Source organism: Vanacampus margaritifer, chromosome 1 (genome assembly GCF_051991255.1).
Source record: "Vanacampus margaritifer isolate UIUO_Vmar chromosome 1, RoL_Vmar_1.0, whole genome shotgun sequence".
In the NCBI taxonomy this organism is placed as follows: domain Eukaryota; kingdom Metazoa; phylum Chordata; class Actinopteri; order Syngnathiformes; family Syngnathidae; genus Vanacampus; species Vanacampus margaritifer.
Genome location: NC_135432.1, coordinates 7,192,578 through 7,209,689, shown reverse-complemented (window position 1 = coordinate 7,209,689; position 17,112 = coordinate 7,192,578). Strand labels below are relative to the sequence as shown.

The window sequence follows — 17,112 nt, the reverse complement described above, 5'->3', positions numbered from 1 at the left end:
GTGCGCTTTTGCTCGCCCACTAGCAGCATGGACTGTACTGTACAGCGCCTTGAAGCCATTGAGCCTTTCCCAAAAGAAGGGGGGGGGGCAAATAGAGAGAGAGAGAGAGAGAGAGAGAGAGAGAGAGAGAGAGAGAGAGAGAGAGAGAGAGAGAGAGAGAGAGAGAGAGAGAGAGAGAGAGAGAGAGAGAGAGAGAGAGAGAAGAGAGTGACACACACACAGAGGCTTCTGGAATTTAATAATGTTCGTGTTTAGAAAAATGATTTTATTTTTTTTAATAGGCGAGAAGTTTCAAACAGTATGACATAACTTTAGAGTGAATATACAATGTGGCAACACAAATACGAAATGTTCAATATTGATTCTGAAAATACAAGAGGCAACATGTTCAAAATGACTCGTTTGATCAAATAACTTAATGTGGAGATTTAAAGAATGTGGAAAAAAATATTTCTCATTAAACCACACACTCTACTTGAATTAAAGTATTACCATATTTTGATTTTTTTTTTTTTTATATATATATAAAAAAGGCACTCTAGGCCCATCCTTGAGATACTTAAACAATACTCAAAAGTTTACAAATCATTATAATCACTATTTTAGTGTTTGCCTATATGTTATGTATGGGTAGAAAATTTAACAAACAAAAAACCTTTCTTTTGAAGTCTTACTTGACACAATGTTCTATATCTTTATCATCATAATTTGCATGCTTGCTCCTCCATGTTAGATACAATAATTCAGGGTATGACTATGAGGGTGAAGTACAAGCGGTATAGAAAACAAATGGATGATTTCCATCTAAATAAATTACCGTATCCTCAGTTTGTGTTGGATGCGAGATCAGATGTATGGACATGTCACAAAATACGTACTATAATGGATCACAAATATAGTAGGCGACTACACTTTTTTTTTTTTCAACAAACCTTTATTTAATAGTTGAAGGGTTAATGAACAGTTCATACAATACGTTTGGGAGAAAACTGTTAACAGTCCAAACTCACAGGAGATAGAAAGCCACTTCTGTTAGATACAACACATCTTTATTTCAGATATCTTTACTACATCACCATTGTGAGCTACAACACCATCTCTTAAAACTCTCATCCAATAAAATGACACCTGCAACATGGGCGGATGCCTTTTACGGTTTTAAAAGTAGGTAGCGTACAAAGTCAACCACGGTCAGAGGTGTACAACTCCTGAGACGGTCTTGACTGTGTTTCTGTGAACTAGCCTCAGTTTTAGGAAACAACAAAGGGAAGACACTTGAGTCTGTTGTTTGTCCGGCTACAAAAGTCACACCACACACAGTCCAGATCACTAGAAAGCTTAAACAACACTCCTATTTCAAGCCTATTTCATGGTATAGTAAGTGCACTAAAATACAGAAAACAAACACATGTACATATGCCTTGTTGTTCCAAATTGAATAAGTAAGAATAAAGGACAATCCCTATGTATGTCACTGTGTATTCAAAAAAAAACAAAAAAAAAAACGTCCTTATGAGGGTAACCAAAAATGACAAAATAACAGTGTATGCAGACAAATAAGCCTACAATATATGTGGTAAAAAGCACTTCAGAGCAACCAAACAGTAAGTCAGTAATTGAGAAAAGCCGCACGATTGTGAGAAGACATCAATATCAAAATATCGGCAAGCACACAAAGTTAGCTAAACGTAGTGTATTGCTTTACTCTCTAAACATGTTGCGGTTAGCGCACACTGCGGGATAGATATGTTTTCCATACCATAGGAAGACAGATAGTAAAGGGCGTAATAAAATATAAAATACCCAGGTAAAAGCAGTGCTAATCTATCATATCGGAACACCAAAGCTTGCCCGGAAAAAGGGGACGAGTAGCAAGCCGTTGATGCATATAACACTCAAACGAAAGCGACACGCACACGCATTCTCCACTGCTCTGATGGAAATGAATCAGTGCTTGTCTGATAAATCCTCACCAGTTAAACCTGGATAGAAGAAGGTGGTCCATCCCATCAAAGCGAGAGAGAGAGAGAGAGAGACAGACATGCATAATCATCTCCACCTTGATTAAAAATGGAGAAACATCTGAGCTTGACACTATAAAAAAGGTCATAATGTGTCAGTATATATTCAAATTAAGCTATTCATCAGAGGTGATGTCGCGGCTTGATTGAAATGACGGTATTAAAACAAAATTTATAGGTGCAAACTGGAGGAGAGAGTAAGGACGGGAGGTTTTAGCGGACCTGCTGAGTTATCGTTGCGTCGTTTAAGGTCGAAGTTGGCAAGAGTGTGGTCTCGTCTTCCGGATAGCTTCATCGACTTTTCCCGATTTCTCATTTGCTCACTTCGTTAATAAAACAGTGCATTCAAGTATCTATTCTACTATTCTATGATTGCACACTTTTGAGATGTGGTCACTTCATAACATTGGATTCATATTTCTTTTGAAACGCAATCTAAAACGATCATTGCAGGAGGTGGCAGTTATGGCTTTTGTGTGGCGAGTGAAAACTTCAAAGTCATGCTTGATTATGGATGCGATCACATGATCCGTAAATAGAATCTAAAAGTCTGTCCCGAGAATAAAATATTTCAGTTCCTGTGTGACAACTGCAAGGTCACATTAAAGTTGATCTGGGAGTGCAAAATCACAAGAGCGGGGAACGACAAGGGTTAAAGTGCAATGCAATATCTTTGAACATCCAGGTCTAAGTTCATATATATTATTATTATTATTATTAGATGCGAGTCATGATTTGCAATGAAATAAAGATCACTCCTAAACCTCTACAAAAGATAATATTTTCATTCTAGTCTCATCTCTTTGATTCAAGATAAAGCAATAAGCCAAAAATTGTGGCTGCTTCTTCTTCTTTTTAGAAAACTTTTTTTTTAAACCCTACGTGATTGTGCTGCAACAGTGCAACGATCTTCATAAGAATTATTCCTTCAAGTCAGACAATTGTCTTTGCCGGTCTGACATTAGTGACAGTATTTCAAGCTCCTTCCTTTTCTCATGAAATTGATTAAAATGTTGACACTGCACAAAAAAAAACAACAAAAAAACTATTATTAGATTTTCTGCTTGTCAGTTGTGTAAATCCATTTTTTCCCACACTTCATTACGGGTTTCAATGCAGATTTACCCGTCAAGCGGTACACCTAAGAAAAAAAGTTTAGCTTAAATGTGATTCGCTTCATGGGGAAAACCAAATGAACGACTAAAAACATGTAACACTTAAACATTCTGTAACACGCATGATCAATGACAGTTAGATGTTTGAATGTGACGGCGTAGTTGATAGGAGTATATATGTAGCTATATAGAGATAAGCATGTTTATGTACAGAGTATAAACGTGAAAGAAATGTGAGCGAGCGCACATGATGTTTCCATGTGAAGAGAAAATGTGTTTTGTGAACATGAGTCTTTTGGAGCGAGCGAGCCTCCGCCGATCGGAAGCAACGGCCTTTCTGCTGAGAAAACGTCAACATTGCGGCAGTCTTTGATTTCGTTTTCTGGAAATCCTGCTGAGTGTGGGAACTAAAATAAGGGGCCTTAAAAGGAGATCACTGGAATGGAAACAGTATGTGTGTATTTTTTAGAACTGCAGCCACAATTTGTTTTCCCAGTGCTCGGTTCTCGCAAAGTTCAACCACATCTGGAGCAGGCGTCCTCTGTGGTTCCTTTGTTGACCAAAAAAAAAAAAAAAGATGAGCTACTCGGACGACGACAGCCTCTAGGGTTTGTTTTGTCGCACGGTGGAACCGTTGGGCTGCTGGTCCGGGTCTGGATCGGTAAAGTCTGTGAAGTCAGGGCTCTGCGTGGGGGACCGTGTTGAGTCAGAGGATGGGGTCGAGTCAATCGCTGAATTTTCATCAATGAGTGCTTCAGTTTGTGTCTGGGGAGGGACAACCACAAGGGGGCGCTCTTTGGGCTTGCGGCCCCTCTTTTTCCCAGCGGTGGCACCGTTCCTCACCTCTTCTCCAAGGCTGTCGTCATCCAGCGTTTTATTCTTGCTGCTGGAAATCCCTTCACCGTCAGATGCACGGAACCAATTCTGAAGCAATACAAACATCGATGGTGCTGATTAGAAGCGCTTAAGAAAGAACAGGTGCAGCTAAATGACCATCATGCTTTCATTTGATCAGCAGGCCATATGTTTGTATGCAGACAAAAAACAGTCAATAACTCACTCACTCACTGACAGATATTTTATAGTGTCCTGTCACAACTGAGCATCCACCATACCAAAAGAGGGAAAGACTGTCTACTTTGCTCCTGGAAGTTTTACTGGCTTTTGACTGATTTTGCAAGACCCACAGAATATTGTGTTCTATTGCTATAAACACATGGAATCTACCAAAAGAAAGATTAGAGTCCCTTCTTTGATCAGGAAAAAAAGTACATTTGTATCTGTTTCCGTTTTGCAGCAATTAGCATTAGAATATAGCCAAGTTTCATTAATATCCCAATCCCTGGTGAAAACACTGGCAAAAAGAGCTTGTTGCAACATGGCCTTGGCTGATCTCTTATCGTCTGCTTGAAGCCACCTCGTCATGTCAGAAGCTGCATCAAAGCCTTCTGTATGCACTTGCACAAAAAAAAAACATTAAAAAACAATAAACAAAAATATAAGTTTTTGGGAGTAAAAGACAAAGTATCGTATTTTCCACACAATAAGGCGCACCTAAAAGCCTAAATTTTCTCAGAAGCTGACAGTGCGCTTTATAATCCAATGCGCCCTATATGTGGATCAATACTGGTTAAGTAAGCACCATCTAGTGGATGCTTAACGCAACCCCAGCCACTACAGCAGCTTCTATTCTATGTGCCTTATAATGTGGTGCGCCTTATATATGGATTTTTTTATTTATTTTATTGTTTTTTTATTTATTTATTTTTTAAATGGGCCGTTCATTGAAGGCGCGCCTTGTAATCCGATGTGCCTTATAGTGCGGAAAATACGGTATTAAAAACCGTGTTTACATGTTTTTGGGTTTGAATGAGTTAATGATCAACAGTAGAATGTGTTGATTTCACCCAACTTCGGACGTGTTGGCATTTCTAAGCCCCATAATAATTTCTAACTCTCATAATCAATGTGACAAGCCAAGATTCACCCCCTATTCAACATCTTCCACTCAAAAGCTGAGCTCATCTCAAATCCAACGCGATGCAACGCCGCCATCTACAGGGATGTGTTAGTCATTACTAGGGCTGTGCCAATCGATTCTCCTAAGAATCACGATTCTCATTTAGTACGATTCAGAATTGATTTTGAATCTCCTAAAATCGATTCTATTAAAATTATTTTATACTGTCTTGCCCTTGCTTGTCTGTGCCTTTATAGGGAGAGCCGTTCATGTTGTACACGATTTGGCCACTAGGAAGTAGGAAGAGAATATGACGATGAGTAATGTTAAGATGCTTTTCTGTAAACATTCCTGAAGCCTATTGTATAAATAGCTGTTCTTTTGAGTGATAAAAGTAAGTGAGTAGCGCGCTAATTAGCATTAGTGAGTCATGACGATTCATTGTACATTATAAATTGAAGCAGAAATCATTGTTCATCAAATCTTTGTGAATAAAAAATTGTTCTGAATCGAAAATAGATTCTGAATCAAATCAGACCCAAAAATCAGAATCGAATCCAACTGTAAGACAGTCAAGGATTCCCACCCCAAGTCATTACAGTGGTTCACAACCTGAATTTCCCAAACAAGCTACCCGTTTAAAAAGGTACTTGGCAAATATATTCATCTGTGGCAGTTATCGGTAGGATTATGACATAAAGTTCTATAGCGGCGGGGGGAAATTGATAACAAGCAACAAGCAAAAATAATTATCAACTTCAGCCACCCCCTCCGTGAGTCATCACCTTATCGTGGTGGAGGGGTTTGCGTGTCCCAATGAGCCTGGGAGCTATGTTGTCCGGGGCTTCATGCCCCTGGTAGGGCCACCCAAGGCAAACAGGTCCTAGGTGAGGGACCAGACAAAGCATGGCTCAAACGACCCCAATGATGAGTACAAACATTGGATTTTCGTTTCCCTTGCCCGGACGCGGGTCACCGGGGCCCCCCTCTGGAGCTAGGCCTGGAGGTGGGGCTCGAAGGCGAGCGTCTGGTGGCCGGGCCTATACCCATGGGGACCGGCCGGGCACAGCCCGAAAAGGCAACGTGGGTCCCCCTTCCCATGGGCTCACCACCGGTGGAAGGGGCCAAAGGGGTCGGGTGCGCAGTGAGTTGGGTGGCAGCCAAAGGCGGGGGCCTTGGCGGTCTGACCCCCGGCTACTGAAGCTAGCTCTGGGGACATGGAATGTCACCTCTCTGACAGGGAAGGAGCTCGAACTGGTGTGCGAGGCTGAGAAGTTCCGACTAGATATAGTCGGACTCACCTCCACACACGGCTTGGGTTCTGGTACCAATCCTCTCGAGAGGGGCTGGACCCTCTTCCACTCTGGAGTTGCCCACGGTGAGAGGCGCAGAGCAGGTGTGGGCATACTCATTGCCCCCCAGCTAGCCGCCTGTACGTTGGGGTTTACCCCGGTGAATGAGAGGGTAGCCTCCCTCCGCCTTCGGGTGGGGGGACGGGTCATGACTGTTGTTTGTGCTTATGCACCGAACAGCAGCTCAGAGTACCCACCCTTTCTGGAGTCCTTGGAGGGTGTGCTGGAGAGCGCACCCCCTGGAGACTCCCTCGTTCTACTGGGGGACTTCAACGCTCACGTGGGTAATGACAGTGAGACCTGGAGGGGCGTGATTGGGAGGAATGGCCCCCCCGATCGAAACCCGAGTGGTGTTTTGTTACTGGACTTCTGTGCTCGCCACGGACTGTCCATAACGAACACCATGTTCAAGCACAAGAGTGTCCATATGTGCACCTGGCACCAGGACACCCTAGGCCGTAGTTCGATGATCGACTTTGTAGTCGTGTCATCGGACTTGCGGCCGTATGTGTTGGACACTCGGGTTAAGAGAGGGACGGAGCTGTCAACTGATCACCACCTGGTGGTGTGTTGGCTCCGATGGCGGGGTAAGATGCCGGTCCGACCAGGCAGGCCCAAACGTACTGTGAGGGTCTGCTGGGAACGTCTGGCAGAATCCCCTGTCAGAAAGAGTTTCAACGCCCATCTCCGGCAGAGCTTCTCCATTGTCCCGGGGGAGGCGGGGGACATTGAGTCCGAGTGGACCATGTTCCGCGCTTCAATTGTTGAGGCGGCCGATCGGAGCTGTGGCCGTAAGGTGGTTGGTGCCTGTCGTGGCGGCAATCCTCGAACCCGCTGGTGGACACCAGCGGTAAGGGATGCCGTCAAGCTGAAGAAGGAGTCCTATCGGGCCTTTTTGGCCTGTGGGACTCCGGAGGCTGCTGACGGGTACCGGCTGGCCAAGCGGAATGCGGCTTTGGCGGTCGCTGAGGCAAAAACTCGGGCATGGGAGGAGTTCGGTGAGGCCATGGAAAACGACTTCCGGACGGCTTCGAGGAAATTCTGGTCCACCATCCGGCGTCTCAGGAGAGGAAAGCAGTGCACCGTTAACACTGTGTATAGTGGAGACGGAGTGCTGTTGACCTCGACTCGGGACGTCGTGAACCGGTGGGGAGAGTACTTCGAAGACCTCCTCAATTCCACCAACACGCCTTCCTTTGAGGAAGCAGGGTCTGGGGACTCTGAAGTGGGCTCCCCTATCTCAGTGGTCGAAGTCGCCGAGGTGGTTGGAAAGCTTCTCGGTGGCAGGGCCTCGGGGGTGGATGAGATCCGCCCGGAGTTCCTGAAGGCTCTGGATGTTGTGGGGCTGTCGTGGTTGACACGTCTCTGCAGCATCGCGTGGACATCGGGGACGGTGCCTCTGGATTGGCAGACCGGGGTGGTGGTTCCCCTTTTTAAGAAGGGGGACCGGAGGGTGTGTTCCAACTTTAGAGGGATCACACTCCTCAGCCTCCCAGGTAAGGTCTATTCAGGGGTGCTGGAGAGGAGGGTCCGTCGGGAGGTCGAATCTCGGATCCAGGAGGAGCAGTGTGGTTTTCGTCCCGGCCGTGGAACAGTGGACCAGCTCTACACCCTCAGCAGGATCCTCGAGGGTGCGTGGGAATTCGCCCAACCAGTCCACATGTGTTTTGTGGACTTGGAGAAGGCGTTTGACCGTGTACCTCGGGGAGTTCTGTGGGGGGTGCTTCGGGAGTATGGGTTACCGAGCCCCCTGATACGGGCCATTCGGTCCCTGTACGACCGATGTCAGAGTCTGGTCCGCATTGCCGGCAGTAAGTCGAATTTGTTTCCGGTGAGGGTTGGACTCCGCCAAGGTTGCCCTTTGTCACCGATTCTGTTCATAACTTTTATGGACAGAATTTCTAGGCGTAGCCGAGGCGTTGAGGGGGTCCGGTTTGGTGGCCTCAGCATTGCATCTCTGCTTTTTGCAGATGATGTGGTGCTGTTGGCTTCTTCAAGCCGTGACCTCCAGCTCTCACTGGAGCGGTTCGCAGCCGAGTGTGAAGCGGTTGGGATGAGGATCAGCACCTCCAAATCCGAGACCATGGTCCTCAGTCGGAAAAGGGTGGAGTGCCCTCTCCGGGTCGGGGAGGAGGTCCTGCCCCAAGTGGAGGAGTTCAAGTATCTTGGGGTCTTGTTCACGAGTGAGGGTAGGTTAGAGCGGGAGATCGACAGGCGGATCGGTGCAGCGTCTGCAGTGATGCGGACGCTGTATCGGTCCGTTGTGGTGAAGAAGGAGCTGAGCCGAAAGGCGAAGCTCTCGATTTACCGGTCGATCTACGTTCCTGCCCTCACCTATGGTCACGAGCTGTGGGTCGTGACCGAAAGAACAAGATCCCGGATACAAGCGGCCGAAATGAGTTTCCTCCGCAGGGTAGCCGGGCTCTCCCTTAGAGATAGGGTGAGAAGCTCGGTCATCCGAGAGGGACTCAGCGTCGAGTCGCTGCTCCTCCACGTTGAGAGGAACCAGTTGAGGTGGCTCGGGCATCTGGTTCGGATGCCTCCTGGACGCCTCCCTGGGGAGGTGTTCCGGGCATGTCCTACCGGCAGGAGGCCCCGGGGACGACCCAGGACACGCTGGAGAGACTATGTCTCTCGGCTGTCCTGGGAACGCCTTGGGGTCCCGTCGGATGAGCTGGCTGAAGTGGCTGGGGAGAGAGAAGTCTGGGCTTCCCTGTTAAAGCTGCTGCCCCCGCGACCCGACCCCGGATAAGCGGAAGAAGACGGACGGACGGACGAACTTCAGCCACATGCGATTTTTAAGGCATTGTAACATAAGACAGAAGGAAAGGTTTAAAGTTTGCATCCAATTGGTAAAACTGTCTGTGACCCACCTGTGAGTGTGTCTTGCTTATGTGGTACTTGACACCACTCTCTGAATTAAACTCCTTCTGACAGATCAAACACGTGTACTTTGCCAGTTCACCACCTCCCTGCAACACACAAGCAAAAACAAATTACCATCGTTCGGTGTATGTGTTCTTTGCCAATGCTCTGAAGTTAACCACTTTAAGCAATCATCTTTAAACGGTCAGGAATTATTACTTTGTATAAGCAAGAAGAACCATATTGGCTTTGAGGAATATCTGACCCAGGTTGTATGTCTAGTGGACAACAATCTCATCCAAAGGCTGCTCTACACTCAAGGTTGAAATGACTAGTTGACTCGACCACTAAGCAGTGATAGTTAGATCTTAAGGTTGATTAATCAGCTGGTCACGTTTTAGCAACAAGGCGCACATTCGCACAACAAAGTAGCGACAGTGCCCCAAGCGAGAAAAAAATGAGACTGGCAACATGGTCACTTGCAAAATACGTATGCAAGTCTGTCCTTAAATTCTGTATAACAAAAGCACAAGTGATATATGAATACCCATCCGAAAAGCCGTCCGCAATGTCCTCCTGTAACAATAAAGACAATAACCTGGAGTCCTCGATCAATAACCTCTACAGTGGAAGAATGAACGGTTAGTGGCAGCTGTGGCCAAGCGGTTAAGATTGTCACCTGCTACCTTGGGGACCCGGTTCTAGACAATCCCCGGACAGACGGCTGTGGTGTCCTTGAGTAAAACACCAATACACCCAACTGCTCCCTAGGTCCTTAAGCAGCCCCCTGCGTTCATTTAAAAGCTATAGAGACTACAAAAAATGTACTGCATACGAATAACGATTGTCTCTAAGTATGGCCCATGGCTTAATTAGCTTTCTCTTAACTTTGTAAGAACCATGATAACAATCAACATTATTTCCCCCCCAAAATAAAACTGTATTAAAAGTCACTGAAATTGCTATTTCTTTATTATTGTAATCCCTACAAACTATGTTGAGCAAAAAATTAAAGTGATCGGACAAATATGTGCAATATGGATTATTAACGTGTATAACGCAACATATGGTGTTCCACAGGGTTCAATTCTGGGGCTTCTGCTGTTTTCATTGTATCTGCTGTCCCTGGGTTCCATCTTTTTAAAAAAATGCGGTGGTTGTTTTAAAGTGCTCTATAAATATAGTCAGTCGAGGTTTTGCAACCAATGAGTGTTTATACCTGGCTACAGTTGGCAAGGTGGGCTTTTAGTCCAGATACACTGGAATAGACGGCTTCACAGTTCTGAGCAAAAGAAAAACAAACAGCAGCATTACTTTCACAAATCTATTGCAGATATTTGATTCGATATAGAAACAAATTTGTGGCATATTGTGACTCGTGAAACCTGGAGACGCTCTTACTTCATTGGTGCAGCAGATGAAGCCATTTTCCTTGACTTGAGTCTTCCAGGTCTCGAGAAGCTCCCTGCTGAAGTTGGGAAGGCCTGGTCGAGTGTAGTTCAACTATACACAAGAAAGTAGTAATTAACTGCGTTCATGGCCAGTACAGTATATTGAAAAAAGAGACTAGTGACCACCACCTTTTACAACTTGAGTATATGAACGAATTGTACCTGTACTTGTGTGTGAGGAGTGACATCATGTAACAGAAAGTCTCTCTTACCCTCTTGCTGTCAGGCACCAGGTCGTCCTTGATGCGACGCTTGGTGCCCCAGTCTTTGGCGAGCTCATCTTCTGCAATCTCCTGCAGATGGAAGACGGCCACCTGAGCTGAGCGGCGCCTCACTCTGCCGCTAGGCGTCCGTTCCAAATCCTCTGGAAGGCTTTCATTCTGTGCTGCCTTTTCCTTAACTCTGTTCTTCACTTGCATGTCTCTGTCTTTAACCTTGTCCTTCTCTCGGGACAGCTGGGTTTTTACATGCCATTCAGGCTGGCTTTGCTCTCTCTTCCCGGCTGAAAACTTCTCAAAGGTGACCTGGAGGATCAGTGGGACACAATGAAACCTACATCAATGTCAAAAATAGGATATTTTCCTTTGCATGTCATGTTTTCTTTATTACCCTCTCTTTGCCAGTGTTGTTGTTGGTGTCGGTCCGATTGTCTTTGTTGTTGGTGGGGGCTGTCATAGTAGAAGTGATGGCTGGGGAGTGTTCGGTGCGTACATGGTAGTCCCTGCCAGCCTTGGAGCGATATGTTTTTCCACATTGCTGGCATAAAAACATGGGTGTCTCAACATCAGAGAATTCCGGTCCACAACGCTTCTGGTGGTACTGGTAGCCCATCAGACTGGAGAAGTGAGCTGAACAGCCCTGCACATTAACAAGAGAACGTTAAGGATGTAAGAAAAATACTGTGTAGCCCCTTCAAACCTGCATTTTTTCTGCTGGCCAAAATTTTGACTCTTTTCCCCACATAAGAACAACATGGACATTTTTTGGAAGGGTTATCTAATGTTTTTAGTTGATATAGTGGGCGCCTGGATAAGATGGCTGTAAACTTACCAAGCTTATATGCAACATATTTGACATAAACATGCAATTCAACTTGTGATTGTGATTGGTTAGTTAAGATCCAATCATCAACCAGAAGTGTTGACATCATCCAATAAATGTGTTTTATTGGTTTAAACAGGCAACTATGTCATGTCCACTGCAATCATCTATGGGTCCGAAGGGGTTAAATTAATATTCTTCATTTTCAGTAAAAAAACATGCTGTTAGTTTTCTCTTTCTGCTCCACTGGTGTTGCTTTTTGATGGAACTGAATAAGAGTGGAGTAATGATATGATTTTGGGCAACATGTAATACAAGGCAGGAAAGAAGGAAAGAGAAATAGAGGAAGTGTGCTAAAAAGGTCAAAAGAAAAATCACAACCGGCATAACAAAAAACATAGCGTGATGTGAGATTTGGAAATGGGAGGCACTGGAAAGAACAAGACAAACAAAAATCAATGACATACCTCACGAGGACATTTGATTCGACCCATCTGCTTGAGTATTCGGCGTAGTCGTTCTCTCTCCTCATGCTCGTCGTCCATCTGGCCTTTACTCCACGACGACTGGGGGGGGGGGGCAAACAACAAGTCACATTAAAGGTTTTTAAAAAAACTCATGAAATGTATTTTCCATATCATCTGTTCACAGTTTGGGAGAATTAAATGGCTTCATTTTTCATGGGTATGACACCTGTAAAACTTGAGTGTCAACTGATGCCAAGACCACAACAACAGATGGCAGAGCTGCCACGAAGAAGAAAGACATGCAGATGACTGGAGAGAGTATCAACTTACTGGGGGAATCCCAGTCGAGACCTTTGTGTGTGTTTCTCATGTTAACGCATTGAGATGACTGAGACACAACACATGCTGTTGTACTTCAGACAAGTAAATACAACTAAGGCTTTTGACCGCATATTCTTAATGCTTCTATGATAGACAGTAGAAAGAGACCGAGCCCGCGATGGAATATCAAGGTCAAACTCAGGAGGCAAACCTTTGTCCTTCTGTCAGCATGCTGTGTTGTTACACACTACACCGATGCAAAAATGATTCACACTAAGTTCAGGCATCATTTCAACCTGAACTATTTACTCAAAGAATTACGTATAGATTTGCTGTCTGTTTCCTTGCTAGTGTGATTAATTTCTCCTGGCCCTCCCTTTCACCTTCTTAGTTTGAGTGCACATTATGCTGTCATAGGATGCCACTAATAAGGCCAATTCATAACAAGAAATGAAGTAAAACAAACACTTTGTTGGCTGAAAAATACGATCATTATTTGACGTACAAAGTCAGAAAATACGCAGGAAGGTAATGTTTCCTGTTGACATACAGTACAGCCCCAGAACAACGCTACATTCACTTTAAAATTATATGTTGTACAATATATTAATATGGTGTGTTCACAAGTAAATCACTGTGGCACCTCTACTACTGTTATGTTACCATGGCAACCATTGAGAAAAGCGCCATGCACACTTTATTTGTCAAACTAAACCAAACTGCACAAATAAATCACTAACAGGCAAATATCATCCACATTTCTTCAAGTAATTAGCTTCCTAATAACACTTGCGAACACTTTTCTGTTTCTTGTGAAGGTCAATTAAGAGCAAAAAAGCAATAAAAAAATTTATTAACAAAAACATTTACTGCGGGGCTTACAATCCCAGCCACATTGGACATTCTGTCTTTAACACACTTTTTCCTAACGACTTGTTCTTATTAACCTACAGGAACAGCCCATGTGGAAAAATAATCACTGCAAAATTCTGTAATATAGCTATTATTTAAAAAAAAAAAATCAAAAATGCAGTGGAGCTTCAAATATTAAACCACACACTATTCGCAAACCAAAACATTCGTAACTCGAGATTCCATTGTATATATATAATAAATTAAATAATATTGCATGTTGTGCATTCTTATAAGGAATGCTCACACACAAAAATAACTCATGCAGCATGCTGCAAGGTTTGCAGCCCGTCCATTCATGAAACATTCATGCCACTTTTTGAAACCGATTTGAATTATTCAGCAAAGCCCAAAGCTCTAATGCAGGAGTGCTCTGATAATATCTTTAAGAAGCTCTCTCAGCTGTCAGACTTTAGACAGCTGCAGAAATAGTGAGGGCTTGAGGGACGTCTGTTGCGTTTACTAATGAAACCTAAGATTAAAACTCAACGAGGGCTCGGTGGCGACTAATTAAAATGCATCATACAAATATTGTGCAGTGTAGCTTATGGGAGTGCAAATGCTCCCGAGAAAGCGTCATTTATGTACCGGACTCTCTACACCAAAGTTAGTGAAAGCCGACGCTGGTTTCACTGTGTGGTGGATTTCTATACATAGTGTAGGTCTGACCTCTTTCGCAATTGCTTGTGGTGTCAACTAACAAATTGTGCAATTCACTGGATTCCTCCACATCACCGGAAAAACAAAATCTCAAAACAGAGACTACACTCCAATGTTGCTGAGTGGAATTATGTGATTTTTGTTGTTGTTGATGGGTGTGTACCTTGGAGTTGTGTTCTGCCATAGTGTGGTAGTTGAGTCCTGCCTTGGATTTGAACTGTTTGTGGCACTGTTGGCACTTCAGGGCCTCTTGGAGCTGCATGGGGTCGAAGGTCAAATTAAGCCGCCATATTAAGATTCCAAATAAAACATGCAATATAGGCCAATCATGAATTCAGCATTTCATCTGATTCTGATAAAACTGTACGTGTTGCACAGCTTCCAATTCCCAATTTTGCTGCAATAGATGCCCCAAAATAGTCTTTCTGGATGCGTGTTAATCATCATATCACGGCTCACAATGAATTGTGAACTCCAATGTGTAGGCCTTGTGACAATGCTAAGGTGGGGAGGAGGAATTGCTTTAGTTCCCCAACTTACCCCCAAGTTATGGCTTGGGGAGCCCAGTCTGAGAAGCACTGGTTATGGCATTGCGTTTTCTGACCTTCTGGCAAATCTCCATGTGTTTCTTCAGGCCGTGGATTGTTTTTCGGGTGACGATGGAGCAGGTGGGGCACACCACTTCGCCTCTCTCTGAAATTGCTTTCTGCCACTGAGTGTCAGGAACTGTACCTAGAAAAAACAAAAGGTTGTTTCTTTGTGAGTGGGCAAATCAAATATTTGTAGTATGACTCTGTTTTGCTTTTGGATGACATCTCTTCTTCACCTAGTGAGGTACCCTTTGTGTCAGTAAGGACCCTGTTTTCCTGAGTAGCCATGATAGTGAGAATTGTGCTGCAGTGTGCCAGTTGGATGGATAGTTTCTAGATCAACTTTTGAACCAAAAAGGGAATTGGTCCCAAAAATGTGCTTTGCTCCCTCCTACTGATTAGAAACAACATCACATTTTTCTTGCCTTGTGAAAATTCAACCTGGGTTGATGTGCAGATTCAGATTTCAGATTATTTTGCAAGTTTTCAAATTACAAACTGTTTAAAGACCTTCAGTCAAAGATAAACTACAATCTTGCAAAAGGCTAGACAAAATCAAGCCACCATTTTCTAAGTTGATCAAGGTGTTCACCTGAACTGGTGCTGGCTGCGTGTTTAGCGGAGGACTGATTTGAAGGTCGTCTGTGAGGCTCCTCGCTAAATCCACTCCCATCCGGTCTCTTCACGCGACTTGCCTTCAGCTTCTCTTCCACTTTAGTCATCCCTGCAGCACACATACACACAGTAGTTTGGAATCTAGCTCTCCACAGATGTGGAACAGAGGTGAAATGGATATTTTCGCCAAGACCTTTCAATCCAAACGTTCCCGAGATGGAAGGCTGCTCTCCAGTGAACTTCTTGGGTGTTTTTTGCTTCCGTCCTTGCTCAAGAAATCACATAAAGGAAAACAAAAAAGGTCAAGCACTTACAGTAGAGGCATGTGGCGAATATGGAAACACTTTCGTCTTACTGTGTTTCATTCGTTCTGGGTCTTCATCGGGATAAGATGGCGGCAGACTGCCGCATTCGCTTTCGCTCCCCCCTGCATCAGACGATGTGCTTTGGGACTGCGACTGCTCAAACTGAGGGTGGGCTGACTGAGCCTGGTGACTCTGCTGCGACGGCTGGCTGTGCTGTTTCCTCTCACTCCTCTGATGGGTCAGCTCTCCATTGTGAGAGGGGGTAGACACCTCCAAGGTCTTTTTCACTTTGAAGAACACTGGAGATGGAGGGTTGTTATCCAGGGGCCTGAATTCACAAACCAAGGAAAGTCAGAAGGGTATGTCGTATAACTAATGTTATTAGACTGGATTATATGGCAGAATTGTTTTGCTTTAAATATTGTTTACCTTTTTACGGTGTTGGACTTGACAGGGGTCTTCTGAAGCTTATTAAGCTGCTCATCCTTTGACTCTAAACTAACCCTGTCTGGGTGGTTCCAAAGCATGTGCTTTTGCAGGCGCACCTTTGTTGCAAACATTGCCTCACAATATGGACAGCCGTGATTCTGCTTCTCAGCTACTGTAGTCTAAAAAAAAAAAAAAACAGGGAGGGAGTTTAGAGAAAGCACATTTAATAACCTCCGTTTATACAAATGTGGGCAATGTGAGCACACTGTTCGGCAAATATTGCCATGTAGGTAGAGCAGATGTGTTAAGCCGGGGGCCATTTGCGGCCCGTCATTCATTTTTCATCGGCCCGCGACAAAAAAAAACTAAACTAAAATTGGGAGGGAGTCAAAGTGTGAAGTGAGGGTGTCAAAAGATAGGCGCCACTACTACTACAAGAAAAGGTTTGTATGTGTTTTATGTTTCTAAATAATCAGAGATACAAATAAACTATTTAAGACAAAACAATCTCTTCAAAACACTGATGAATAAAGATTATATTTTAGAAGGAAAAATACGGTAAAGTAGGCTAATTGTGGAAATCAGATTTGGCTGCTGTTCAGTGCAGGGGTGGATCTAGTCTAGTGGGATATAAGTCTAACGACCACCCAAAAAACATACAAATTCCTGAACCATTTGTCTTATCACCTTTAACAGAAGGTGTTAATCGATTAATTTTAGTATGCTTAATAAATGAAAGTTGAACATTTTTTAAGTGGCCCCTTGCACCCTTTCATTTCTCTGTATGCGGCCCTCAAACGAAAAAGTTAGAGAGAGGAGACAGGCTCACCCCCTGGCAGCGTTGATAGTGGTACTTTACGCCATAGATGCTGGGAAACTCTAACCAGCAGCCCGAACACGGACATTTAACTCTGGAGCGACGCTTAAACTCTTCCTTCCACTGAACTATCAAGTGGGCCTGGTCAGGGAGAGGAGAACAAGAAGAAGGTTGGTTGGTGTGAGCAAATA

The 17,112-nt window shown here is 44.3% G+C and overlaps 1 protein-coding gene across 2 annotated transcripts in view; it reads right to left on the bottom strand.

Annotated features, from left to right (window-relative positions):
• Nucleotides 1–1,027: 1,027 nt before the first annotated feature.
• znf512b (zinc finger protein 512B) overlaps nt 1,028–17,112 on the bottom strand; it is a 34,499-nt gene continuing 18,414 nt past the window's right edge. The window contains exons 4-17 of one of the 2 annotated variants that reach the window (XM_077574895.1): nt 16,934–17,062; nt 16,105–16,283; nt 15,726–16,003; nt 15,564–15,641; nt 15,348–15,479; nt 14,770–14,897; nt 14,329–14,421; nt 12,273–12,371; nt 11,374–11,622; nt 10,977–11,288; nt 10,715–10,816; nt 10,533–10,595; nt 9,322–9,420; nt 1,028–4,060 (exon numbers count right to left, since the gene is read on the bottom strand). In XM_077574895.1, coding sequence (XP_077431021.1) covers nt 3,740–4,060; nt 9,322–9,420; nt 10,533–10,595; nt 10,715–10,816; nt 10,977–11,288; nt 11,374–11,622; nt 12,273–12,371; nt 14,329–14,421; nt 14,770–14,897; nt 15,348–15,479; nt 15,564–15,641; nt 15,726–16,003; nt 16,105–16,283; nt 16,934–17,062 — 2,262 coding nt within the window. In that variant the 3' untranslated portion in view covers nt 1,028–3,739. The remainder of the gene's footprint in view (nt 4,061–9,321; nt 9,421–10,532; nt 10,596–10,714; nt 10,817–10,976; nt 11,289–11,373; nt 11,623–12,272; nt 12,372–14,328; nt 14,422–14,769; nt 14,898–15,347; nt 15,480–15,563; nt 15,642–15,725; nt 16,004–16,104; nt 16,284–16,933; nt 17,063–17,112) is intronic. The other variant, XM_077574905.1, reaches the window with a different exon arrangement.